A 27315-nucleotide genomic window follows, 5' to 3' on the forward strand; every position below is an offset into this window, starting at 1 on the left:
CATCTTGCTGGTTCCCCCTCCCATCTCCTGGGTCCCATCTTGCTGGTTCCCCCTCCCATCTCCTGGGACCCATCTTGCTGGTTCCCCCTCCCATCTCCTGACTCCCATCTTGCTGGTTCCCCCTCCCATCTCCTGGGACCCATCTTGCTGGTTTGGTTTGATGATTGGTAAGAGGTCCCGAGGCCCCGGTGGGGGGTTCTGGCCTGGGGGGAGGGGGGTCATTGTGTGGGGGTATCAGACAAATGGTCGGTAGTTTGCTGATGTCTCAGAGGTCCCGGTCTGGGGGATCTGGTTTGGGGGGGGGGTCATTGTGTGGGGGAATTAGACAAATGGTTGGTGGGTTGCTGGTGTTTCCGAGGTCAAGGTGGGGGGTTCTGGCCCGGTGGGAGGGGGGATCATTGTGTGGGGGTATCAGACAAATGGTTGGTGGGTTGCTGGTGTCTCTGAGGCCCCGGTGGGGGGTTCTGGCCCGGGGGGGTCATTGTGTGGGGGTATCAGACAAATGGTTGGTTGGTTGCTGGTGTCTCTGAGGCCCCGGTGGGGGGTTCTGGCCCGGGGGGGTCATTGTGTGGGGGTATCAGACAAATGGTTGGTGGGTTGCTGGTGTCTGAGGCCCCGGTGGGGGGTTCTGGCCCGGGGGGGTCATTGTGTGGGGGTATCAGACAAATGGTTGGTGGGTTGCTGGTGTCTCCGAGGCCCCGGTGGGGGGTTCTGGCCGGTGGGGTCATTGTGTGGGGGTATCAGACAAATGGTTGGTGGGTTGCTGGTGTCTCTGAGGCCCCGGTGGGGGGTTCTGGCCCGGGGGGGTCATTGTGTGGGGGTATCAGACAAATGGTTGGTGGGTTACTGGTGCCTCCGAGGCCCCGGTGGGGGGTTCTGGCCCGGTGGGGTCATTGTGTGGGGGTATCAGACAAATGGTTGGTGGGTTGCTGGTGTCTCCGAGGCCCCGGTGGGGGGTTCTGGCCCAGGGGGAGGGGGATCATTGTGTGGGGGTATCAGACAATTGTTGGGGGTTCTCCTCCCTCCCATATGGTGAGGATTCCTCCTCGTTCTCCTCCATGCTGATGTCACAGAATTCTATCCCTCGGCTCCTCTTACACCTCCTCCAGCTAAATGTCATTCTTCCTTCTATTTCCAGCTCATCCGACATGATCCCACTGAGAGGTGTCATGTGCCTCGTGCCTCCTCCCTGCAGCTGTTCCCTTCTCCTGATCTGAGGACTGATAATAGACAGGTGTCAGAGGCTGTGCTCTGGGTGATGACTACCTGTCCTGCAGAACAAGCCCCTCCCACAGGCAGGATGACATCACACAGGTGTGTCAGGCCAGGTAGTTACAGGTACATCACACTCAGCGCAGAGGGAAGCCGACTATCAGCCAGATCAATACCTCTGACTGGAGTGATCTCACCGGACTCCCCCCACCTGGCGATCGCCCATCATCATCGTTCCTCACGAATGGTCACAGGGCTGATGCCACCTCTCTCCACTCTCAGAAAACGCGAAGGTTTGTGACATTTCATTATTCCTCCCAATTTTCCTCTTTTCCATTCTCATTGAATTTACAGAGGACACCAGCAATGTGTCCTCCCAGGAACAGGGGATTGGCTGAGGGGTAGGCAAAAGAGGCAGCCGCCTTGGGCGATTCAACAGGAGGGGGGCACATAAGGTGTGGAATCTGCATCCTGTAATGCTGGGGGGAGGTTGCAGCTCAGGATGGGGGCATATTGGTTGTTATAAGACCTTGTTCTGGATCAGGGAATAGTTCCTTATATCCAGGGCCAGGATGGGTGAAGGATTAGGCAAAACAGGCAGCTGCATTGGGTACTTCAGGAGGAGGGGCATAAATGGGGAATTCTGCAACCTATGCTGCTGGGTCAGGTCACAGGTCATGATCATGTCCTGGGTCTACTCATATCTAATATACACTATGGCTAGCAGAAGATGGCTCCTTATATATATATATATATGAGCCAAGGGTGTGACATATACCTGATCGGATACGCCCACCACTGAGCAGAACCGCTTTTTCCTAAAACCACATTTTATGATCAAAATGGCCATCAACTAAAACACGGAATTCCCTCTACCGTTGTAAGGTTCAAAAATCCTCCGCCAAGTTTGTTCCAGCAGTGCAGGGGGTTAACACATAGCCAGCCACATCTATTAAGTGCGATCACACCGGCAGGCGAGGGGTTAATAAATTTCCCAACAGCTATTTGGTAATATTCCGAGACTAATCCTAGGAACTGAGAATGAGGGCGCTCCACCATCAATGGAAGGATTACGTGCTCCACCATCAATGGAAGGATTACGTGCTCCACCATCAATGGGAGGACTACGTGCTCCACCATCAATGGGAGGACTACGTGCTCCACCATCAGTGGAGGATTACGTGCTCCACCATCAATGGAAGGATTACGTGCTCCACCATCAATGGGAGGACTACGTGCTCCACCATCAGTGGAGGATTACGTGCTCCACCATCAATGGAAGGACTACGTTCTCCACCATCAATGGAAGGATTACGTGCTCCACTATCAGTGGAGGATTACGTGCTCCACCATCAGTGGAGGATTACGTGCTCCACCATCAATGGAAGGATTACGTTCTCCACCATCAATGGAAGGATTACGTGCTCCACCATCAATGGAAGGACTACGTTCTCCACCATCAATGGAAGGATTACGTGCTCCACTATCAGTGGAGGATTACGTGCTCCACCATCAATGGAAGGATTACGTTCTCCACCATCAATGAGAGGATTACGTGCTCCACCATCAATGGAAGGATTACGTGCTCCACCATCAATGGAAGGATTACGTGCTCCACCATCAGTGGAGGATTACGTGCTCCACCATCAATGGAAGGATTACGTGCTCCACCATCAATGAGAGGATTACGTGCTCCACCATCAATGGAAGGATTACGTGCTCCACCATCAATGGAAGGATTACGTGCTCCACCATCAGTGGAGGATTACGTGCTCCACCATCAATGGAAGGATTACGTTCTCCACCATCAATGGGAGGATTACGTGCTCCACCATCAATGGAAGGATTACGTGCTCCACCATCAATGGAAGGATTACGTGCTCCACCATCAATGGGAGGACTACGTACTCCACCATCAATGGAGGACTACGTGCTCCGCCATCAATGGGAGGACTACGTGCTCCACCATCAATGGGAGGATTACGTGCTCCACCATCAATGGAAGGATTACGTTCTCCACCATCAATGGAAGGATTACGTTCTCCACCATCAATGGAAGGATTACGTGCTCCACCATCAATGGGAGGACTACGTACTCCACCATCAATGGAAGGATTACGTGCTCCACCATCAGTGGAGGATTACGTGCTCCACCATCAATGGAAGGATTACGTTCTCCACCATCAATGGAAGGATTACGTGCTCCACCATCAATGAGAGGATTACGTGCTCCACCATCAATGGAAGGATTACGTGCTCCACCATCAATGGAAGGATTACGTGCTCCACCATCAATGGGAGGACTACGTACTCCACCATCAATGGAGGACTACGTGCTCCGCCATCAATGGGAGGACTACGTGCTCCACCATCAATGGGAGGATTACGTGCTCCACCATCAATGGGAGGATTACGTGCTCCACCATCAATGGGAGGATTACGTGCTCCACCATCAATGGGAGGACTACGTGCTCCACCATCAATGGAGGACTACGTGCTCCACCATCAGTGGAGGATTACGTGCTCCACCATCAGTGGAGGATTACGTGCTCCACCATCAATGGAAGGATTACGTGCTCCACCATCAGTGGAGGATTACGTGCTCCACCATCAATGAGAGGACTACGTGCTCCACCATCAATGGGAGGATTACATGCTCCACCATCAATGGGAGGATTACGTGCTCCACCATCAATGGGAGGACTACGTGCTCCACCATCAATGGAGGACTACGTGCTCCGCCATCAATGGGAGGACTACGTGCTCCACCATCAATGGGAGGACTACGTGCTCCGCCATCAATGAGAGGACTACGTGCTCCGCCATCAATGGGAGGATTACGTGCTCCACCATCAATGGGAGGACTACGTGCTCCACCATCAATGGGAGGATTACGTGCTCCGCCATCAATGGGAGGACTACGTGCTCCACCATCAATGGGAGGATTACGTGCTCCACCATCAATGGGAGGATTACGTGCTCCGCCATCAATGGGAGGATTACGTGCTCCGCCATCAATGGGAGGATTACGTGCTCCACCATCAATGGGAGGATTACGTGCTCCACCATCAATGGGAGGATTACGTGCTCCGCCATCAATGGGAGGACTACGTGCTCCACCATCAATGGGAGGATTACGTGCTCCACCATCAATGGGAGGATTACGTGCTCCACCATCAATGAGAGGATTACGTGCTCCACCATCAATGGGAGGATTACGTGCTCCACCATCAATGGGAGGATTACGTGCTCCACCATCAATGGGAGGATTACGTGCTCCACCATCAATGAGAGGACTACGTGCTCCACCATCAATGAGAGGATTACGTGCTCCACCATCAATGGGAGGATTACGTGCTCCACCATCAGTGGAGGATTACGTGCTCCACCATCAGTGGAGGATTACGTGCTCCACCATCAGTGGAGGATTACGTGCTCCACCATCAGTGGAGGATTACGTGCTCCACCATCAATGGGAGGATTACGTGCTCCACCATCAATGGGAGGATTACTTGCTCCACCATCAATGGGAGGATTACGTGCTCCACCATCAATGGGAGGACTACGTGCTCCACCATCAATGGAAGGATTACGTGCTCCACCATCAGTGGAGGATTACGTGCTCCACCATCAGTGGAGGATTACGTGCTCCACCATCAATGGAAGGATTACGTGCTCCACCATCAATGGGAGGATTACGTGCTCCACCATCAATGGAAGGATTACGTGCTCCACCATCAATGGGAGGACTACGTGCTCCACCATCAATGGGAGGATTACGTGCTCCACCATCAGTGGAGGATTACGTGCTCCGCCATCAATGGGAGGACTACGTGCTCCACCATCAATGGGAGGATTACGTGCTCCACCATCAGTGGAGGATTACGTGCTCCACCATCAATGGGAGGACTACGTGCTCCACCATCAATGGAGGACTACGTGCTCCGCCATCAATGGGAGGACTACGTGCTCCACCATCAATGGAGGACTACGTGCTCCGCCATCAATGGGAGGACTACGTGCTCCGCCATCAATGGGAGGATTACGTGCTCCACCATCAATGGAGGACTACGTGCTCCACCATCAATGGGAGGATTACGTGCTCCGCCATCAATGGGAGGATTACGTGCTCCACCATCAATGGAGGACTACGTGCTCCACCATCAATGGGAGGATTACGTGCTCCGCCATCAATGGGAGGATTACGTGCTCCGCCATCAATGGAGGATTACGTGCTCCGCCATCAATGGAGGACTACGTGCTCCACCATCAATGGAGGACTACGTGCTCCACCATCAATGGGAGGATTACGTGCTCCGCCATCAATGGGAGGATTACGTGCTCCGCCATCAATGGAGGATTACGTGCTCCGCCATCAATGGAGGACTACGTGCTCCACCATCAATGGGAGGATTACGTGCTCCACCATCAATGGGAGGATTACGTGCTCCACCATCATGGGTGTGAGCACTTACGCCATCCGATTCCACTGTAGACCAATAAAAAAGGGTCCTGCACCGTTTTGGTCCACATGTGATGCAAATTCAGCCATATAAACTTTATGGCTGAATTTGCATCGCAAAGACATTGCATGTGATCTGCACAGCAATGCAAATCGCAGGTGATGTCTATCATCGCAATAGTGTGAACCCGGACTAAAGCAGGCAGAGAAGAGGTGATATCAAGTCTCCTAAGCACCTGCAATACGGCAGATTACACTTTACTTACAGCGCCCCCACCCCTTACAATATGAATTTGTGTGTTTGGGAAAATGGGAACTGACTGTAGAGGTGAGCAGGAGCCTGACAGGCAGGGAGGGGGAGCGGGGGGCAGTGATTGCACACACATAGGCTGACTGTAGAGGTGAGCAGGAGCCTGACAGGCAGGGAGGGGGCGCGGGCAGTGATTGCACACACATAGGCTGACTGTAGAGGTGAGCAGGAGCCTGACAGGCAGGGAGGGGGCGCGGGCAGTGATTGCACACACATAGGCTGACTGTGGAGGTGAGCAGGAGCCTGACATGCGGGGAGGGGGTGCGGGCAGTGATTGCACACACATAGGCTGACTGTGGAGGTGAGCAGGAGCCTGACATGCGGGGAGGGGGCTGGGGCAGTGATTGCACACACATAGGCTGACTGTAGAGGTGAGCAGGAGCCTGACAGGCAGGGAGGGGGCGCGGGCAGTGATTGCGCACACATAGGCTGACTGTAGAGGTGAGCAGGAGCCTGACAGGCAGGGAGGGGGTGCGGGCAGTGATTGCACACACATAGGCTGGCTGTAGAGGTGAGCAGGAGCCTGACAGGCAGGGAGGGGGCGGGGGCAGTGATTGCACACACATAGGCTGGCTGTAGAAGTGAGCAGGAGCCTGACATGCGGGGAGGGGGTGCGGGCAGTTATTGCACACACATAGGCTGGCTGTAGAAGTGAGCAGGAGCCTGACATGCGGGGAGGGGGTGCGGGCAGTGATTGCACACACATAGGCTGGCTGTAGAGGTGAGCAGGAGCCTGACATGCAGGGAGGGCGCGGGGCAGTGATTGCACACACATAGGCTGACTGTAGAGGTGAGCAGGAGCCTGACATGCAGGGAGGGCGCGGGGCAGTGATTGCACACACATAGGCTGACTTTAGAGGTGAGCAGGAGCCTGACAGGCAGGGAGGGGGAGCGGGGGGCAGTGATTGCACACACATAGGCTGACTGTAGAGGTGAGCAGGAGCCTGACAGGCAGGGAGGGGGCGCGGGCAGTGATTGCACACAAATAGGCTGACTGTAGAGGTGAGCAGGAGCCTGACAGGCAGGGAGGGGGCGCGGGCAGTGATTGCACACACATAGGCTGACTGTGGAGGTGAGCAGGAGCCTGACAGGCAGGGAGGGGGCGCGGGCAGTGATTGCACACACATAGGCTGACTTTAGAGGTGAGCAGGAGCCTGACAGGCAGGGAGGGGGAGCGGGGGGCAATGATTGCACACACATAGGCTGACTGTAGAGGTGAGCAGGAGCCTGACATGCAGGGAGGGGGCGCGGGCAGTGATTGCACACACATAGGCTGACTGTAGAGGTGAGCAGGAGCCTGACAGGCAGGGAGGGGGCGCGGGCAGTGATTGCACACACATAGGCTGACTGTGGAGGTGAGCAGGAGCCTGACATGCGGGGAGGGGGCGCGGGCAGTGATTGCGCACACATAGGCTGACTGTAGAGGTGAGCAGGAGCCTGACAGGCAGGGAGGGGGTGCGGGCAGTGATTGCACACACATAGGCTGGCTGTAGAGGTGAGCAGGAGCCTGACAGGCAGGGAGGGGGCGGGGGCAGTGATTGCACACACATAGGCTGGCTGTAGAAGTGAGCAGGAGCCTGACAGGCAGGGAGGGGGCGCGGGCAGTGATTGCGCACACATAGGCTGACTGTAGAGGTGAGCAGGAGCCTGACAGGCAGGGAGGGGGTGCGGGCAGTGATTGCACACACATAGGCTGGCTGTAGAGGTGAGCAGGAGCCTGACAGGCAGGGAGGGGGCGGGGGCAGTGATTGCACACACATAGGCTGGCTGTAGAAGTGAGCAGGAGCCTGACATGCGGGGAGGGGGTGCGGGCAGTTATTGCACACACATAGGCTGGCTGTAGAAGTGAGCAGGAGCCTGACATGCGGGGAGGGGGTGCGGGCAGTGATTGCACACACATAGGCTGGCTGTAGAGGTGAGCAGGAGCCTGACATGCAGGGAGGGCGCGGGGCAGTGATTGCACACACATAGGCTGACTGTAAAGGTGAGCAGGAGCCTGACATGCAGGGAGGGGGCGCGGGGCAGTGATTGCACACACATAGGCTGACTTTAGAGGTGAGCAGGAGCCTGACAGGCAGGGAGGGGGTGGGGGGGGGCAGTGATTGCACACATATATGTTTTGTGTGTATTAAAAATACATTTTGAAGAAAGATTTGCTTTGGGCAGATCTTTTAATAAAGCTTAAAGTGCAACAATGAAAATGTACAATTCCTTTTACATAGCATGTCTGGGGGGGCCCCTGACCCCTGAGGGGGCCCCTCTGTACGATGCATACAATCTACTACAAAGATAAAAACAAACGAACGTTCCGGTAAATGACATTTCCTGGCAGCTTCGCTCTGCTTGTAAACAAAGCTATTATGGGAAATAATAGGCCGGGGATGGTCCGGGGAGTTTCTGGAGTTGTGAAAGTCCTGAGCCACCTGGTGACACCCTGAGGAGAAGACTAAGGCGGCGCGCCAAGTGCTTCTCACCAAATGGTTGGTGAGGATGAATTTGCACTCACTCTTCTTAAAGGGACCGTTCCCGGTACACCCGGCACACGCACCTTTCTTCATCGCTGCGCCACAAGTGAGATGATTGAATGAAATATACAGCCCAATTTCTCAATCCACATATTCAATGTCAGATGGAAGTAGGACCCCCACACTCTGTGCAGAAATCAACTGATAGAACTACAGAGCCCATCGGTGGATTGAAATTCTGCTGATCCCTGCTGATCCCTATTGATTTTCCATCCATGAATGGCATGATTAAAAGACACACAAAACAAAAAATCGAACTTCCATTACAGCAGATATCCTACCTCAAAGGGGTCAGGATTGTGTGACATACAGAGTGCAGGGGTCAGGAGTGTGTAACATACAGAGCGCAGGGGTCAGGAGTGTGTAACATACAGAGTGTAGAGCTCAGGAGTGTGTAACATACAGAGTGTAGAGCTCAGGAGTGTGTAACATACAGAGTGTAGAGCTCAGAGTGTGTAACATACAGAGTGTAGAGCTCAGGAGTGTGTAACATACAGAGTGTAGAGCTCAGGAGTGTGTAACATACAGAGTGTAGAGCTCAGAGTGTGTAACATACAGAGTACATAGCTCAGGAGTGTGTAACATACAGAGTGCATAGCTCAGAGTGTGTAACATACAGAGTGTAGGGTTCAGGAGTGTGTAACATACAGAGTGTAGGGTTCAGGAGTGTGTAACATACAGAGTGTAGGGTTCAGGAGTGTGTAACATACAGAGTGTAGGGTTCAGGAGTGTGTAACATACAGAGTGCAGGGGTCAGGAGTGTGTAACATACAGAGTGCATAGCTCAGGAGTGTGTAACATACAGAGTGCATAGCTCAGGAGTGTGTAACATACAGAGTGCATAGCTCAGGAGTGTGTAACATACAGAGTGCATATCTCAGGAGTGTGTAACATACAGAATACATGGCTCAGGAGTGTGTAACATACAGAGTGCAGGGTTCAGGAGTGTGTAACATACAGAGTGCATAGCTCAGGAGTGTGTAACATACAGAGTGTAGGGGTCAGGAGTGTGTAACATACAGAGTGCATAGCTCAGGAGTGTGTAACATACAGAGTGCATAGCTCAGGAGTGTGTAACATACAGAGTGTAGGGCTCAGGAGTGTGTAACATACAGAGTGCATAGCTCAGGAGTGTGTAACATACAGAGTACATGGCTCAGGAGTGTGTAACATACAGAGTGCAGGGTTCAGGAGTGTGTAACATACAGAGTGCAGGGGGCAGGAGTGTGTAACATACAGAGTGCAGAGCTCAGGAGTGTGTAACATACAGAGTGTAGGAGTCAGGAGTGTGTAACATACAGAGTGTAGGGTTCAGGAGTGTGTAACATACAGAGGGCAGAGCTCAGGAGTGTGAGACATACAGAGTGCAGGGGGCAGGAGTGTGTAAATTGATGACATGAGAGTTACCTCTTATAATACGTATATTATAATCCGGCTGGTCACTAGTCAGGTCCAGCATGGGATGTACATCTAGGGAATGACCGGCTACATAGGTACATATCTATATGCGGTATTTTAAGGAACAAATGCATAGCAGTAGATTACCTGCATTAAACCAAACTCCAATGTGTAAAGAACGGTGGGAGAGATGGTCACTCTCCCACTCCTATGGCAGATCGTTGTGGCTAAATGGCCGCGTTCATATATTCCTCCCGATCAGGCGGCGTCTGACGTCACCGCCTGGACGCAGACGTAGAGTGAAGATGCCCACGCGCATGCGCCAGGTCTCAATGGACGGCACGCAAGATGTGACGCCATCAGCATCACAATTTTGATTAAAGGGAATACCCTGATAGAATGGATTGACCAATAGGGGTAAAGCCGTGCAGGTAATAGGGATGGCAGCAAAGTGCCGCAATCACTTATTACCCTGCAGGAAAGAAATGGACCAAATGTGCGCACTAAGGACTCAAACTACTAAGGCTCCAATCAGCTGAGTGATTATTTTTCTGTTTCAATACAAGGGAAACATGGTCCCTAATACGGTGGAAAATTGGTCGCTTGGTTTTTCCCCCCACGTAAAAAAGCCTCACATTCACATAGCAGTATATATATACACATGATTCCAATTGATTGATAAGTTGGCGTGAATTTAGGTTTGTATAGACGCCCATTTGGGAGGATAATCTGTCGGGCGGCATGAAATTGTGACACGGTCTCGTGCCCTTGGCCTCTCTAGAGATTCCCGTCTGGGAGGTGTCGTGTATGAAATTATCCATAAGGGATCGGGATCTTCTGAAAGTAATCTCTGGGTATTTCTTAAGATGTTTTGATACATTGTCATCTCCCATCAGGAGATACCAATGTTTGTATGACATCACGCCCCCGACGGCGCTGACCTGAGAAACTAGTTTTTTTGGGGTTTTTTCGATTTGAAAAGCCTGTGGCGTGCAAAACACACCCAAAAACTTCCACCCGGTGCCAAAAAAAGTGCACACACATAAAGAGTGACACACATAAAGAGTGACACACATAAAGAGTGCACACACATAAAGAGTGACACACACAAAGAGTGACACACATAAAGAGTGACACACAAAAACGTGCAACGGGTGTCTGCTGTCCTCCACAAGGAAGGACCTTACCCTGATCCCCCGGGGGCGTTAGGCTCCAGACGGGGACTGAGGGGTACCAATACATGGCCCATCCAGCCGAAGCCGGACGACCGCCTTTCTCCGGAAGGTCTGCCGAAACAGACCCACCCAGGTACTAGAGTAGGGGCTCCCCCGAAGGGAGATCCCCCCCCCCCAAAGAGAGGGCGAACCAAGCCAAGAAGCCTATGTCCACCCTTCCACAAGACGTTCAGGGTTGGCCTGAGGACCGACACCCTACTAGCCAAACGTGCAAGTGACAACACAAAACGTGACAAAACACACACAAAAATAAAATAAATAAAGTGGGGAAGGGATAGTGGAGAGGGAGAGTGGAAAAGTGGTCCTTGTGTGAACACAATGACCAGGCCCTCCGGCCAAGGAATCAAAAATTCCTCTGGTCCTAGCCAAAAGGCCCAGCCCTAGAGGCAGGTGTGAAAAGATGTGTTATAGTGACGTGACCAATGTGCCAGACATCAAAATGACATGCATAGTGAATATAAGGCACCCCTGAACTGCCACTTCAGGGGCACATCACCATAGGCTTTTCAACAGAAGCATCCCCGACCCCCCCCCCAGCCCAGACCACAGCAGCCCCCACCCCAGCCAGAAAGGCATGGAGATCCAGGAGCTTAGTGAGAGCCCTTTGCCATCAGGCCTCACCCTCACTCCCATCACTCCTACCTAATTACATTCGGGAAGTACCGGCCGTTCCCCCTGTGGGAGAAAGGGGAACCAACGTTCCCTCCCGAAAAAACTGACCGGAGCTAAAGCTGCCCCAATCTAGGCCAGAAGGCCAGGGTCCCCTCCCCTGGCGCCGACCAGTGGTTCTCCATCCTCATCAGAAGGCTTCCCTTCCGGCTACGAAACGCTCCGGGTCACCTTCACACCAGCAGGCTTTGCATAGCAACCGCCACCCCTCCTCCACCTCGCCGTAGAACAGGGACGGAAGCAAGCGCCACCTCCTGGTAACTGATAAGAACAGATACTACACTTGATCTTAGCCAAAAGGCCGAGAAGCTGACCCGAGAAACGAGAAATCAACCTGATCCCTGGATTGGATTTGCCAGGTTTGGGATCGTGTATTAGAGAAATTCTATTTTTTGTTTTTGGCCCTGATGGACGCCTTTTTCAGACATTTATTGCCATATCCACGTTATTCAGGGCTGGACTGGGACAAAAATTTGGCCCTGGACTTCATCCAGACTGGCCCACTTTAATTTTGCAAACCCGCAAAAAACAGTATGTAAACTGTACGCAATTGGGCAAAAAAGCCCCTAGAGAGCCCCCCTTACATCAGGGTCCCCAGAGAGCCCCTCCTTACATCAGGGTCCCCAGAGAGCCCCTCCTTACATCTGGGTCCCCAGAGAGCCCCCCACTTACATCAGAGTCCCCATATAGCCTTCCCTTTACATCAGGGTCCCCAGAGAGCCCCTCCTTACATCTGGGTCCCCAGAGAGCCCCCCCACTTACATCAGGGTCCCCATATAGCCTTCCCTTTACATCAGGGTCCCCAGAGATCATCCGCCTTACATCAGGGTCCCTAGAGAGCCAACCCCTTACATCCAGGTCCCCACAGAGCCCCCCCTTACATCCGGGTCCACAGAGAGCCTCTCTCTTACATCAGGTTCCCCAGAGAGCCTCCGGCTTACATCAGGGTCCCCGGAGAGCCCCTCCTTACATTAGGGTCACCAGAAATAGAGCAGGTAGTGGTCTGGGACCCTGTGGTTGGGGACTCCTGGACTGACTCGGGGCTATGGGCCCTAGATTCGGGGCTATAGCCCCAAAAGTCCCCCCCAGCGATGCCACTGGTTGTCACTGAAACCGGCCCACTGAGCCATCGGCCCACCGGGAAACTCCCTATATATAGTCCCTATGGCCAGTACATGCCTGACGTTGTTTTAAATGTAGCTGCAGGGCTTTTGCTTCCTTTTCTAAGTGACTATCTTCACTACAGTCTCAAGTATCGCCCATAGGGTACACTGGCTATAAGGGAAGCAGGATGGGAACTGGCAGCATGGAGCAAGGAATTTCCCGAAGAAGGTTTGCGGAGAAGAGTTGATCCAATGCTGCCATCATTATGGACCAATATTTGGATGTCCAAAAGGGTTAATTGCTGCTGATTTAATTCAAAAGTGAATTTTAGATTCTAATGATTACTCTTAAGGCTGCCCAGCAATACAAGAAGATTGCCCCTAGTTCCAGTCCAGACAAAAATAAAAAAATGTCATTGATGAAGTGCCTCCAAACTGGTATTTGCTCAAAGGATGACTGCATGTCCTCTCTAAAAAATAAATCACCTCCCCCAGATGCAGGTTGGCATAAGAGGGGGCACACTTGGTCCCCATAGCCGCCCCCTGTATCTGGAGGTAGTGGGAGCCTCCAAACAAGAAAATATTGTTAGTCAAAATAGATCTGAGCAAATCCAAAATAAATTGGTTATATAGCTTGGGCGCATCATTGTTTTTGGAAATGAAACCCTCGACAACCGCCACCCCCAAGTCGTGGGGGATGTAGAGGGCCCCCACATCCAGTGCAACCAACAAAGATCCCTTTTGGAATAGCGATTCCATCTAAAGTCCTGAGGAGGTCACTGGTGTCCTGGAGGTGGGACACACGGCCCTTCCACGTGGGGTCTGAGGAAATCATCAATTAGTTGGCTGGCTGTCTCAGTGAGGCAGCCATTGCCAGATACTATGGGACATCCCGGAGGGTTTGTGGAGTTCTTATGGATCTTTGGAAGTGCATATAGGGTCGGTGTTCACGGTGATGACACGTTGAGACATTCTCAGGTTTTCTAGTATAGGTTGCCGATAAGGAATTACAGTTAGCTTTACATGGCTTTCTGGTATTTTATTATACCATTCTCGATTTTTCAGCAGAGCCAGAACCATCGATTCGTATTGGTGACTGTCCATCACAACCAAATTGCCCCCCTTATCCGAAGGTTTTATAATCAGATTTTTATTCTGTTTGAGTGAAACCAATGCACCTTTTTGAGTTGGTCAAATTTGATTGTGATAAACCTTGCCATTTGGTTTAACAGATTTCCTTGGTTACTTGATTGGTAAAGGCCCATACATTGGGATTGCCCTGAAGGGTTGGAAAAACTCTGGATTTGGGTTTATAGTCACGAGGTGTTGATATTATGGGGGATGAAACATGAAGCAGAGGGGGGCTCGTTCCTGCACCCAACAAGAGTAACTGTGAGGGGTTACAGTGTTCTGGCACCACCAATGCCTAATTTTTCTGCAGACTATATAGTGTAGTCTAGTATAGTACATATAATACAGTGCAGGGTATATAGTGCAGTCAGTGTAGTGTATATATAATACAGTGCAGGGTATATAGTGCAGTCAGTGTAGTATATATAATACAGTGCAGGGTATATAGTGCAGTCAGTGTAGTATATATAATACAGTGCAGGGTATATAGTGCAGTCAGTGTAGTATATATAATACAGTGCAGGGTACATAGTGCAATCAGTGTAGTATATATAATACAGTGCAGGGTATATAGTGCAGACAGTGTAGTATATATAATACAGTGCAGGGTATATAGTCCAGTCAGTGTAGTATATATATATAATACAATGCAGGCTATATAGTGCAGTCAGTGTAGTATATATAATACAGTGCAGGGTATATAGTGCAGTCAGTGTAGTATATATAATACAGTGCAGGGTATATAGTGCAGTCAGTGTAGTATATATAATACAGTGCAGGGTATATAGTGCAATCAGTGTAGTATATATAATACAGTGCAGGGTATATAGTGCAGACAGTGTAGTATATATAATACAGTGCAGGGTATATAGTGCAGTCAGTGTAGTATATATATATAATACAATGCAGGCTATATAGTGCAGTCAGTGTAGTATATATAATACAGTGCAGGGTATATAGTGCAGTCAGTGAAGTATATATAATACAGTGCAGGGTATATAGTGCAATCAGTGTAGTATATATAATACAGTGCAGGGTATATAGTGCAGTCAGTGTAGTATATATATAATACAGTGCAGGGTATATAGTGCAATCAGTGTAGTATATATAATACAGTGCAGGGTATATAGTGCAGTCAGTGTAGTATATATAATACAGTGCAGGGTATATAGTGCAATCAGTGTAGTATATATAATACAGTGCAGGGTATATAGTGCAATCAGTGTAGTATATATAATACAGTGCAGGGTATATAGTGCAGACAGTGTAGTATATATATATAATACAATGCAGGCTATATAGTGCAGTCAGTGTAGTATATATAATACAGTGCAGGGTATATAGTGCAGTCAGTGTAGTATATATAATACAGTGCAGGGTATATAGTGCAGTCAGTGTAGTATATATAATACAGTGCAGGGTATATAGTGCAATCAGTGTAGTATATATAATACAGTGCAGGGTATATAGTGCAGACAGTGTAGTATATATAATACAGTGCAGGGTATATAGTGCAGTCAGTGTAGTATATATAATACAGTGCAGGGTATATAGTGCAATCAGTGTAGTATATATAATACAGTGCAGGGTATATAGTGCAGTCAGTGTAGTATATATAATACAGTGCAGGGTATATAGTTCAGTCAGTGTAGTGTATATATAATACAGTGCAGGGTATATAGTGCAGTCAGTGTAGTATATATAATACAGTGCAGGGTATACAGTGCAGTCAGTGTAGTGTGTATATATAATACAGTGCAGGGTATATAGTGCAGTCAGTGTAGTATATATAATACAGTGCAGGGTATATAGTGCAGTCAGTGTAGTGTATATATAATACAGTGCAGGGTATATAGTGCAATCAGTGTAGTATATATAATACAGTGCAGGGTATATAGTGCAGTCAGTGTAGTATATATAATACAGTGCAGGGTATATAGTGCAGTCAGTGTAGTATATATAATACAGTGCAGGGTATATAGTGCAATCAGTGTAGTATATATAATACAGTGCAGGGTATATAGTGCAGACAGTGTAGTATATATAATACAGTGCAGGGTATATAGTGCAGTCAGTGTAGTATATATAATACAGTGCAGGGTATATAGTGCAGACAGTGTAGTATATATAATACAGTGCAGGGTATATAGTGCAGTCAGTGTAGTATATATATATAATACAATGCAGGCTATATAGTGCAGTCAGTGTAGTATATATAATACAGTGCAGGGTATATAGTGCAGTCAGTGTAGTATATATAATACAGTGCATGGTATATAGTGCAGTCAGTGTAGTATATATAATACAGTGCAGGGTATATAGTGCAGTCAGTGAAGTATATATAATACAGTGCAGGGTATATAGTGCAATCAGTGTAGTATATATAATACAGTGCAGGGTATATAGTGCAGACAGTGTAGTATATATATATAATACAATGCAGGCTATATAGTGCAGTCAGTGTAGTATATATAATACAGTGCAGGGTATATAGTGCAGTCAGTGTAGTATATATAATACAGTGCAGGGTATATAGTGCAGTCAGTGTAGTATATATAATACAGTGCAGGGTATATAGTGCAGTCAGTGTAGTATATATAATACAGTGCAGGGTATATAGTGCAGTCAGTGTAGTATATATAATACAGTGCAGGGTATATAGTGCAGTCAGTGTAGTATATATAATACAGTGCAGGGTATATAGTGCAGACAGTGTAGTATATATAATACAGTGCAGGGTATATAGTGCAGTCAGTGTAGTATATATAATACAGTGCAGGGTATATAGTGCAATCAGTGTAGTATATATAATACAGTGCAGGGTATATAGTGCAGTCAGTGTAGTATATATAATACAGTGCAGGGTATATAGTTCAGTCAGTGTAGTGTATATATAATACAGTGCAGGGTATATAGTGCAGTCAGTGTAGTGTATATATATAATACAGTGCAGGGTATATAGTGCAGTCAGTGTAGTGTATATATAATACAGTGCAGGGTATATAGTGCAGTCAGTGTAGTGTATATATATAATACAGTGCAGGGTATATAGTGCAGTCAGTGTAGTGTATATATAATACAGTGCAGGGTATATAGTGCAGTCAGTGTAGTATATATAATACAGTGCAGGGTATATAGTGCAGTCAGTGTAGTATATATAATACAGTGCAGGGTATATAGTGCAATCAGTGTAGTATATATAATACAGTGCAGGGTATATAGTGCAGACAGTGTAGTATATATAATACAGTGCAGGGTATATAGTGCAGTCAGTGTAGTATATATAATACAGTGCAGGGTATATAGTGCAATCAGTGTAGTATATATAATACAGTGCAGGGTATATAGTGCAGTCAGTGTAGTATATATAATACAGTGCAGGGTATATAGTTCAGTCAGTGTAGTGTATATATAATACAGTGCAGGGTATATAGTGCAGTCAGTGTAGTATATATAATACAGTGCAGGGTATACAGTGCAGTCAGTGTAGTGTGTATATATAATACAGTGCAGGGTATATAGTGCAGTCAGTGTAGTGTATATATAATACAGTGCAGGGTATATAGTGCAGTCAGTGTAGTATATATAATACAGTGCAGGGTATATAGTGCAGTCAGTGTAGTGTATATATAATACAGTGCAGGGTATATAGTGCAATCAGTGTAGTATATATAATACAGTGCAGGGTATATAGTGCAGTCAGTGTAGTATATATAATACAGTGCAGGGTATATAGTGCAGTCAGTGTAGTATATATAATACAGTGCAGGGTATATAGTGCAGTCAGTGTAGTATATATAATACAGTGCAGGGTATATAGTGCAATCAGTGTAGTATATATAATACAGTGCAGGGTATATAGTGCAGACAGTGTAGTATATATAATACAGTGCAGGGTATATAGTGCAGTCAGTGTAGTATATATAATACAGTGCAGGGTATATAGTGCAGACAGTGTAGTATATATAATACAGTGCAGGGTATATAGTGCAGTCAGTGTAGTATATATAATACAGTGCAGGGTATATAGTGCAGTCAGTGTAGTATATATAATACAGTGCAGGGTATATAGTGCAGTCAGTGTAGTATATATAATACAGTGCAGGGTATATAGTGCAGTCAGTGAAGTATATATAATACAGTGCAGGGTATATAGTGCAATCAGTGTAGTATATATAATACAGTGCAGGGTATATAGTGCAGACAGTGTAGTATATATATATAATACAATGCAGGCTATATAGTGCAGTCAGTGTAGTATATATAATACAGTGCAGGGTATATAGTGCAGTCAGTGTAGTATATATAATACAGTGCAGGGTATATAGTGCAGTCAGTGTAGTATATATAATACAGTGCAGGGTATATAGTGCAGTCAGTGTAGTATATATAATACAGTGCAGGGTATATAGTGCAGTCAGTGAAGTATATATAATACAGTGCAGGGTATATAGTGCAATCAGTGTAGTATATATAATACAGTGCAGGGTATATAGTGCAGACAGTGTAGTATATATATATAATACAATGCAGGCTATATAGTGCAGTCAGTGTAGTATATATAATACAGTGCAGGGTATATAGTGCAGTCAGTGTAGTATATATAATACAGTGCAGGGTATATAGTGCAGTCAGTGTAGTATATATAATACAGTGCAGGGTATATAGTGCAGTCAGTGTAGTATATATAATACAGTGCAGGGTATATAGTGCAGTCAGTGTAGTATATATAATACAGTGCAGGGTATATAGTGCAGTCAGTGTAGTATATATAATACAGTGCAGGGTATATAGTGCAGACAGTGTAGTATATATAATACAGTGCAGGGTATATAGTGCAGTCAGTGTAGTATATATAATACAGTGCAGGGTATATAGTGCAATCAGTGTAGTATATATAATACAGTGCAGGGTATATAGTGCAGTCAGTGTAGTATATATAATACAGTGCAGGGTATATAGTTCAGTCAGTGTAGTGTATATATAATACAGTGCAGGGTATATAGTGCAGTCAGTGTAGTGTATATATATAATACAGTGCAGGGTATATAGTGCAGTCAGTGTAGTATATATAATACAGTGCAGGGTATATAGTTCAGTCAGTGTAGTGTATATATAATACAGTGCAGGGTATATAGTGCAGTCAGTGTAGTATATATAATACAGTGCAGGGTATACAGTGCAGTCAGTGTAGTGTGTATATATAATACAATGCAGGGTATATAGTGCAGTCAGTGTAGTGTATATATAATACAGTGCAGGGTATATAGTGCAGTCAGTGTAGTATATATAATACAGTGCAGGGTATATAGTGCAGTCAGTGTAGTATATATAATACAGTGCAGGGTATATAGTGCAGTCAGTGTAGTATATATAATACAGTGCAGGGTATATAGTGCAGTCAGTGTAGTATATATAATGCAGTGCTGGGTATATAGTGCAGTGCAGGGTATATAATATAGTATATTGAAGTGGTTAAAGGGAACCCTATGACAGAATTAAAAACACTTTTATTTATTTATTTCTTTAATAAAGGACTCTTCAAAAACTGTGTATTGCGGTTTTTACTTTTTGACACTTTTTTTGGGGAATGGGTAGGGGTACAATCTACCTCATACCAATTCTCATGATCTGGGGGCATGTTAAAGGGGGCTTCCAGATTCCAATAAGCCCCAAGCTCGCAGGCCCCCACAACCAATGGCCAGAGTTGTGGGGACAAGACTCTTGTCCCCATGTCGGAGGCAAGTGGCCTGGTATGGTTCAGGAGTGGGGGGGGCGCTTGTTTTTTTTTAAATGTTTTCATGGAGTTCCCTTAATAGCCATACCAGACTCAAAGGGCCTGGTATGGATTGGGGGGGGGGGGGGGGAGACCCACGCCATTTTTTTCATAGATTTTTATCTATATTGCCGAGACCCGACAATACATTACAGCCGCAAGCAATTTTAAATGACATTTTTCCCTTTAGAAATGTCATTTTGTTGTGGCCTAGTAAGACACATGAGAACGATGGGACACTTTATTGCCCCCCCAGGCACGATATTTAAAGGAATATTTCATTTTTATTGTTTCACTTTAAGCATGATTAAAATCACTGCTCTTGAAAACACGACCGTTTTAAAAACTTTTTTTTTTGCATTGATACACGTCACCTGCGCAGGACCCGGGTCCCCAAACCCTTTTTATGGCAACTACGTGTATATAAACCTTTAAAATTAGCACTTTTTATTTTTCACGTTCGTGTCCTATAGACTGTAATAGGGTTCACATGTTCACACAAAATTTTTGTCTGTGCGCATGTCGTGCTGCGAACTGAACCGGGGGGGGGGGGGGGTAAGGGGTCAGGAGTGTGCAACACGCAGAGTGCAGGGGTCAGGAGTGTGCAACACGCATAGTGCAGGGGTCAGGAGTGTGCAACACGCAGAGTGCAGGGGTCAGGAGTGTGTAACATACATCATTGGGTCTATAATAAGGTATTTCATGAAAATGGAAAGGTTTTATATAAATTCAGGGATACCGGGTAAATCCTGCTGGAGAATTTGGGAAAACTGGACCAAGACAATCCCAAGTACAGTACCCCAAATCCTCCCTGTGAAGACAGTAATATGTTTAAAAAAATGGGTTCAGTCCAATCCAAGCCGAGAATAGCTCAGCCAGGTGACACCTCTAGGTGAGGGTGTCACTTCTCCAATAGTATGATGCCATTTAATGGTGAAGTGTAGAGAATCCGTACTGCAAAAAATTCAAGTTTGTTTTTTTTACTTCCAGCCTCAAGAAGAAGACTTCAACGTGACGCAACAAGAGGCGGCCAGGCGCGTCACGTGCAGCACCGCTCCACAGAATCAAATATACAGTAACAGCTCACCAGAGGATTCATGGCCCCATAAGATCAGTGTCATCATTGGATATAGACTAACCTTCCACCACAAGTCTTTACCGGATCACTGCAAGATCCACAATATAAATACTCAAGAGGAAACCATCTTCACACTACAAGAAAGCATTCCTACCCTACAGTCTATAACTCTTCTACCCTACAGTCCATAGCTCTCCTACCCTACAATCCATAGCCCTTCTACCCTATAGTCCATAACTATCCTACCCTACTGTCTATAACTCTCCTACCCTACAGTCTGTAACCCTTTTACCCTACAGTCTACCCCTAGTCTATAACCCTTTTACCCTACTCCTACCCTGCAATCCATAGCTCTCCTATCCTACAGTCTATAACACTCCTACCCTACAGTCCATAGCTCTCCTACCTTACAGTCTATAAAACTCCTACCCTACAGTCTAAAGCTCTCCTACCCTACAGTCTATAACTCTCCTATCCTACAATCCCTAGCTCTCCTACCCTACAGTCCATAGCTCTCCTACCCTACAACCGAGAGCTCTCTTACCCTATAGTCCATAACTATCCTACCCTACAGTCTATAGCCTTCCTACCCTACAGTCTATAGCCTTCCTACCCTACAGTTCATAGCTCTCCCACCCTACAGTCTATAGCTCTCCTACCTTACAGTCTATAAAACTCCTACCCTACAGTCTAAAGCTCTCCTACCCTACAGTCTAAAGCTCTCCTACCCTACAGTCTATAACTCTCCTATCCTACAATCCATAGCTCTCCTACCCTACAGTCCATAGCTCTCCTACCCTACAGTCCTTGGCTCTCTTACCCTACAGTCCATAGCTCTCCTACCCTACAACCGAGAGCTCTCTTACCCTACAGTCCATACCTCTCCTATCCTACAGCCCATAGCTCTCCTACCCTACAGCCTATAGCTCTCCTACCCTACAATCCATAGCTCTCCTACCCTACAGTCCATATCTGTCCTACCCTACAGTCTATAGTTCTCATACCCTACAGTCCATAGCTCTTCTACCCTACAGTCTATAGCTCTCCTACCCTACAGTCTATAGCTCTCCTATCCTACAGTCTATAGCTCTCCTACCCTACAGTCTATAAATCGCCTACCCTACAGTCTATATAACCCTCCTACCCTACAGTCTATAACCCTCCTACTCTACAGTCTTTAACATTCCTACTCCACAGGTCTATAGCCCTCCTACCCTACAATCTATAGCCCTCCTACCCTACAGTCTATAGCTCTCCTACCCTACAATCTATAGCTCTCCTACCCTACAGTCTATAGCTCTCCTATCCTACAGTCTATAACCCTCCTACCCTACAGTCTTTAACATTCCTACTCCACAGGTCTATAGCCCTCCTACCCTACAATCTATAGCCCTCCTACCCTACAGTCTATAGCTCTCCTACCCTACAGTCTATAGCCCTCCTACCCTACAATCTATAGCCCTCCTACCCTACAGTCTATAACTCTCCTACCCTACAGCCTATCAATCTCCAATCCTACAGTCTACCAAGAACAGGTGAACTTCATAGTTGAAAAGCTCCTCTGAGGCCCTGGTTGTCATTTTGAGCGCTAACCATGTCTCAGGATAATGGAAGTCCATTGAGAAAAAGGAGACATCTTGACCAACCTTGTGACAATGTAGAGACAGATGCCACAACATCGACCTCTGCATCCAGCCAATCAGAGCAGCCTGGAACCTCTGAGACCCCCCATACATCTGACTGTGGGCCATCACAGACACAAGACGCTCAGCAGCCAGACACTGAGAGGTCGGTCCAGGTCACTGACCAGGGGCCTTGCGGACCGGCTCATGACTACTCTAAATCTGAAGACGGGTCAGTCTACCTTCAACGTGTTTTCCACCATGAGAGGAATCTGGCCAGGTTTAATGGTGTCATGCACACCCATCACTTCCGCTTCGTCAACCTAGACAGAATACGGTCTTTTGAAGAAGCTTTATTAACTGTGCAGTCCGCTATTCAGACTCTCTTAAATGAAAGCATGGTGGAATTTGAGACAGGGGACTTTATCCAGCTGAGGCTCGATGGTGGGAGCACATTGGATGCGGTCTTCTCAACAAAGCAGTCCAGGGAGCTCTTCAACGCTGAAACCTTTCTAAACAACATCGCCAATGCGCTACAGAGTAATGCCGAATGTTATTCTAACAATTGCCTTAAACTGACGGTGTTGGTGCTCAGGAACAAGCGTGGTGGTGGGAGGACATCTTTGAAGTCAATTCTTTACAGTCAGATTATTGTCAAGAAGAAAAGATGGCTCTACAACTTCAAGGACCCAACCACCAAGATGTGCCTCGCAGCCAGTTTGTACGCACTTATGGGCCGCGCCGATGACGCCCGTATATTAGAACAAGCTAAACAATTACACAGAGCTTTGGAGATACCGGAGGATCAGATGGTGCCATTCAGTGACATTGAGAAGTTTGAAAAGTACCTCAATGTTGCCATTAAAGTTTTACATTGGAGTGAGGGCAGCTGGCAGTTTTATGATACGGGATTGCGTCCCCAGGAAAAGACTTTGTACATTTTACACCACGACAACCATTATTATGGCATTAAGAATGTGAAGAGTTTTCTTGGAGCGCCATACTTTTGTGAGAGGTGCAACTCGGTCTACCACCACAAGAATGCTCATGGCTGCCCATACTCCTGTGCGGCCTGTCGGAGAGATGACTGTGTGGTGATAAAGAGTTCAACGCTGAGGTGCCAGCGGTGCCATGTCTCCTGCCGTTCAGAGGAGTGCTTACAAAAGCATGATCATCTGGCCACTGCCAATAGCTCGCTGTGCATAGAGAAATCTTACTGTAAGAACTGCCACCGTCATGTGACCAATATCAAAGGACATGAATGCAGCGGCCTGCGTTGTGATGTGTGTGGTGCATACATTGACGAAACAAAGGAGCACGTTTGTTACATGCAGGAGTACAAACCACCAGCAGAAACTAACAAATACATTATTTACGACTTTGAATGCATGCAAGAGACGGGGACGCATATTCCCAATTACATCTACGCCAAAACCTTATCTGGCCAAACTGACTGGGAATTTCAGGGTGGGACTTGTGTGCAAGACTTCATCATATGTTTTATCAAGGATGAATTTAAAGATTATACATTCATTGCACATAATGCCGGGAGGTACGACTCTTATTTTATCCTTCCACAGCTAATAAAGGAGAAGATGAGGGTCCAGGTGGTGAACCAAGGGGGTCGACTCCTGGGTGTGACCTTACCCGATTTAAACATTCGATTTATAGACTCTCTAAACTTCCTGCCCATGAAGCTCAGCATGTTACCCCATGCCATGGGCTTTTCAGGATCCAAAGGGTTTTTTCCACACTTCTTTAATACTGAAGAAAACCAAAACTATGTTGGTGCCATGCCAGGCCTGGAGCATTATGGGGTGGACTACATGATGCCCGGCGAGAAAGCAGAACTGTTGGCGTGGTACGAGGAGCACAAGCAGGACACGTTTAATTTCCAGGAAGAGCTAAAGGCTTATTGTAAGAAGGATGTGAACATTCTGGCAGAGGCCTGCCGGCTGTACAGAGGCGGCATAATAGAAATAACCAAAAAGGAAGTCAAAGTAAACCGCAGGAGAAAAGGCAAAAAAAGTAAAGAGGTATCAGAGACTCGAGCTATAGACCCCTTTCAACGCCTGACACTGGCCTCGGTCTGCATGGCCATGTACCAGTTTACATCTCTCCCACCAAACACCATCGCCATTCTACCAGCGGACAATTACCACAAGGCGCAGAAACGCTTTTCCACGCCGGCTATCCAATGGCTGATGTACGTAGCGCACACAGAGAACATTAACATGCGGCACGCTTTAAAGGGTGGTGAAAAGGACGTTGGGAAGTACTTCTTGGATGGCTATGCTTTTGTTGATGGCAGGGACACAGCATTCGAGTTTCTAGGTTGTTTTTACCATGGCTGTCCTGATTGCTACAGTAGGGATGATCCCAATGATGGCACCAAATATACATACAACCAACGGTACCGGCGTTTTCAGGATAAGAAAAAATTCCTAGAAGGATGCGGTTATGTGGTCCGTATACTGTGGGAACACGAATGGAATGAGATGTTAAAAGGAGATAAACGGCTTCAGGAATTTCTTCTAGAAAATAAGCTCCCGGAGCCCCTGGACCCCCGCAACGCTCTTTATGGCGGAAGAACGAACGCTATCAAGCTCTATCACAAAGCAGGGGAAGAAGAGACCATAAATTACTACGATTTCACAAGTCTTTACCCTTTCATCAATAAAACCAAAACCTACCCCAAGGGACACCCTAAAATCATTTATAAAGATTTTGGCTCCATCGAGCAATATTTTGGGATCGCAAAAGTGAAAGTCTATCCACCAAGGGAATTGTTTTTTCCGGTCTTGCCGGTTAAACTGAATAACAAACTGCTCTTTCCTCTTTGTTACACGTGTGCCTCGGGTTCCCAGGCAGAGCCGTGCGCCCACAGCGACGAAGAGCGCTCCCTGACCGGGACTTGGTGCACAGTGGAGCTGAAGTTAGCGGTAGAGAAAGGATACGAGATCGTCCAAATCTACGAAATCTGGCATTTCCCCGACACCACAGAGGATCTCTTTGCACCTTACGTTAAACAACATCTCCGGTACAAACAGGAGGCTTCGGGGTACCCCAGCTGGTGTACGGATGATGCCAAGAAGATGAAATACATTCAATCCTTCTCCGAAAGGGAGGATGTTCGGCTATGTGCTAAGGACATTGAGGTGAATCCATCCAAGAGACAAATTTCCAAACTCTTCCTCAACTCCTTGTGGGGTAAATTTGGGCAGAGATCCAACTTACCCCACACCAGCATCGTCACAGACCCTAAAGAACTTTACAATCTCATGTTTTCCACCTGCTTTGACATTTCTGAGATAAATATGATAAATGACGAGACGGCAATTGTCAACTGGAAATACGCCAAAGGCCACCACAAGGCCAACAAAAACACCAACATCTTCCTAGCCTGTTTTACCACGGCTCATGCCAGACTAGAGCTGTACAAGCTGCTGGATGGGCTGCAGGAAAGGTGCTTCTACCACGACACGGACTCCGTCATCTTTGTGAGTAAGAAGGGGGACTGGAACCCCCCACTGGGGGATTATCTGGGGGAATTGACCAGCGAAGTTCCGGATGGAACGCACATCACCGAGTTTGTATCGGCCGGGCCCAAAACCTACGGCTACAAACTGAACACTGGGGAGACAGTTCTAAAAGTAAAGGGTATAACTTTGAATGTCGCCAACAGGCAAGTCATTAACTTTGAGAGCCTGAAGGACCTGGTGCTGGATTACCCTCAAAATTCTGATCCCCAGACGCAGAGATCGATAGGTGTGGAGCAATCCGGTATTGTCAGAAATAGGAAGTGTTGGCAGATTGAGACAAGAGTGCTGCGCAAGACACAGAGGTGCGTGTATACAAAGAGGCAGCTAGCGCTCGACTTCACCACATTACCGTTTGGATATTAAAGGGCCATCATTGGTCCCACAAGCATGATAACAATGTAAGCTTGTGAACTGTCCTTTCCTCATGTGGGGGTATTGGAGCTCCTCAAACACCAATGATGATAAATTCCTCTCATTGGATAGAGAGATCTATACTGAATCATTATGTATATGTACAAAATGTACCAAGAAACCTTTCATTGAAGGCTTATATCTCATACAATGCATATTATACAAAAGACTTTCACCATTAATATCTGCACACCACAAGAACAGATCTCTGGTACCACTACATGGCCTCTGCACATGGATATCACTCTAATCTTCCTAGCAGGCATGTATTGGCCATCGGGACTACAGGGAGTTTCCCGGTGGGCCGATGGCTCAGTGGGACACTCTGATGTAAGGGGGCTGGTGATGGGACACTCCGATGTAAGGGGGCTGGTGATGGGACACTCTGATGTAAGGGGGGTGGTGATGGGACACTGTGATGTAAGGGGGCTGGTGATGGGACACTCTGATATAAGGGGGATGCTGATGGGACACTCTGATGTAAGGGGGCTGGTGATGGGACACTCTGATGTAAGGAGGCTGGTGATGGGACACTCTGATGTAAGGGGGCTGCCAATGGGACACTCTGATGTAAGGGGGGTGGTGATGGGACACTCTGATGTAAGGGGGCTGGTGATGAGACACTCTGATGTAAGGGGGCTGGTGATGGGACACTCTGATGTAAGGGGGCTGGAATGGGACACGCTGATGTAAGGGGGCTGGTGATGGGACACGCTGATGTAAGGGGGCTGGTGATGGGACACTCTGATGTAAGGGGGCTGCTGATGGGACACTCTGATGTAAGGGGGCTGCTGATGGGACACTCTGATGTAAGGGGGCTGCTGATGGGACACTCTGATGT

At 47.4% G+C, this 27315-nt stretch overlaps 2 protein-coding genes and 1 pseudogene across 3 annotated transcripts in view; 1 reads left to right on the top strand and 2 right to left on the bottom strand.

Annotated features, from left to right (window-relative positions):
* CASQ2 (calsequestrin 2) overlaps positions 1-27315 on the bottom strand; it is a 109812-nt gene that overhangs the window by 57568 nt on the left and 24929 nt on the right. The gene's annotated exons all lie outside the window — the stretch shown is intronic.
* Positions 1143-27297, top strand: LOC143981542 (uncharacterized). Its single transcript, XM_077479475.1, has 2 exons — positions 1143-1505; positions 20812-27297. Exon 2 carries the CDS (start codon positions 22494-22496, stop codon positions 26424-26426), a length of 3933 nt encoding a protein of 1310 aa, XP_077335601.1. The 5' UTR covers positions 1143-1505; positions 20812-22493; the 3' UTR covers positions 26427-27297.
* On the bottom strand, positions 11924-12124 carry LOC143986375 (U2 spliceosomal RNA; annotated as a pseudogene).

This window comes from Lithobates pipiens, unplaced genomic scaffold (assembly GCF_037356315.1).
Source record: "Lithobates pipiens isolate NorthernLeopardFrog02 unplaced genomic scaffold, aLitPip1_a1.2 Scaffold_16, whole genome shotgun sequence".
Classification (NCBI taxonomy): domain Eukaryota; kingdom Metazoa; phylum Chordata; class Amphibia; order Anura; family Ranidae; genus Lithobates; species Lithobates pipiens.

Excerpts from the sequence above, each read along its gene's own strand:
- LOC143981542 (XM_077479475.1), top strand. The coding sequence starts at position 22,494 with ATGTCTCAGGATAATGGAAGTCCATTGAGAAAAAGGAGACATCTTGAC.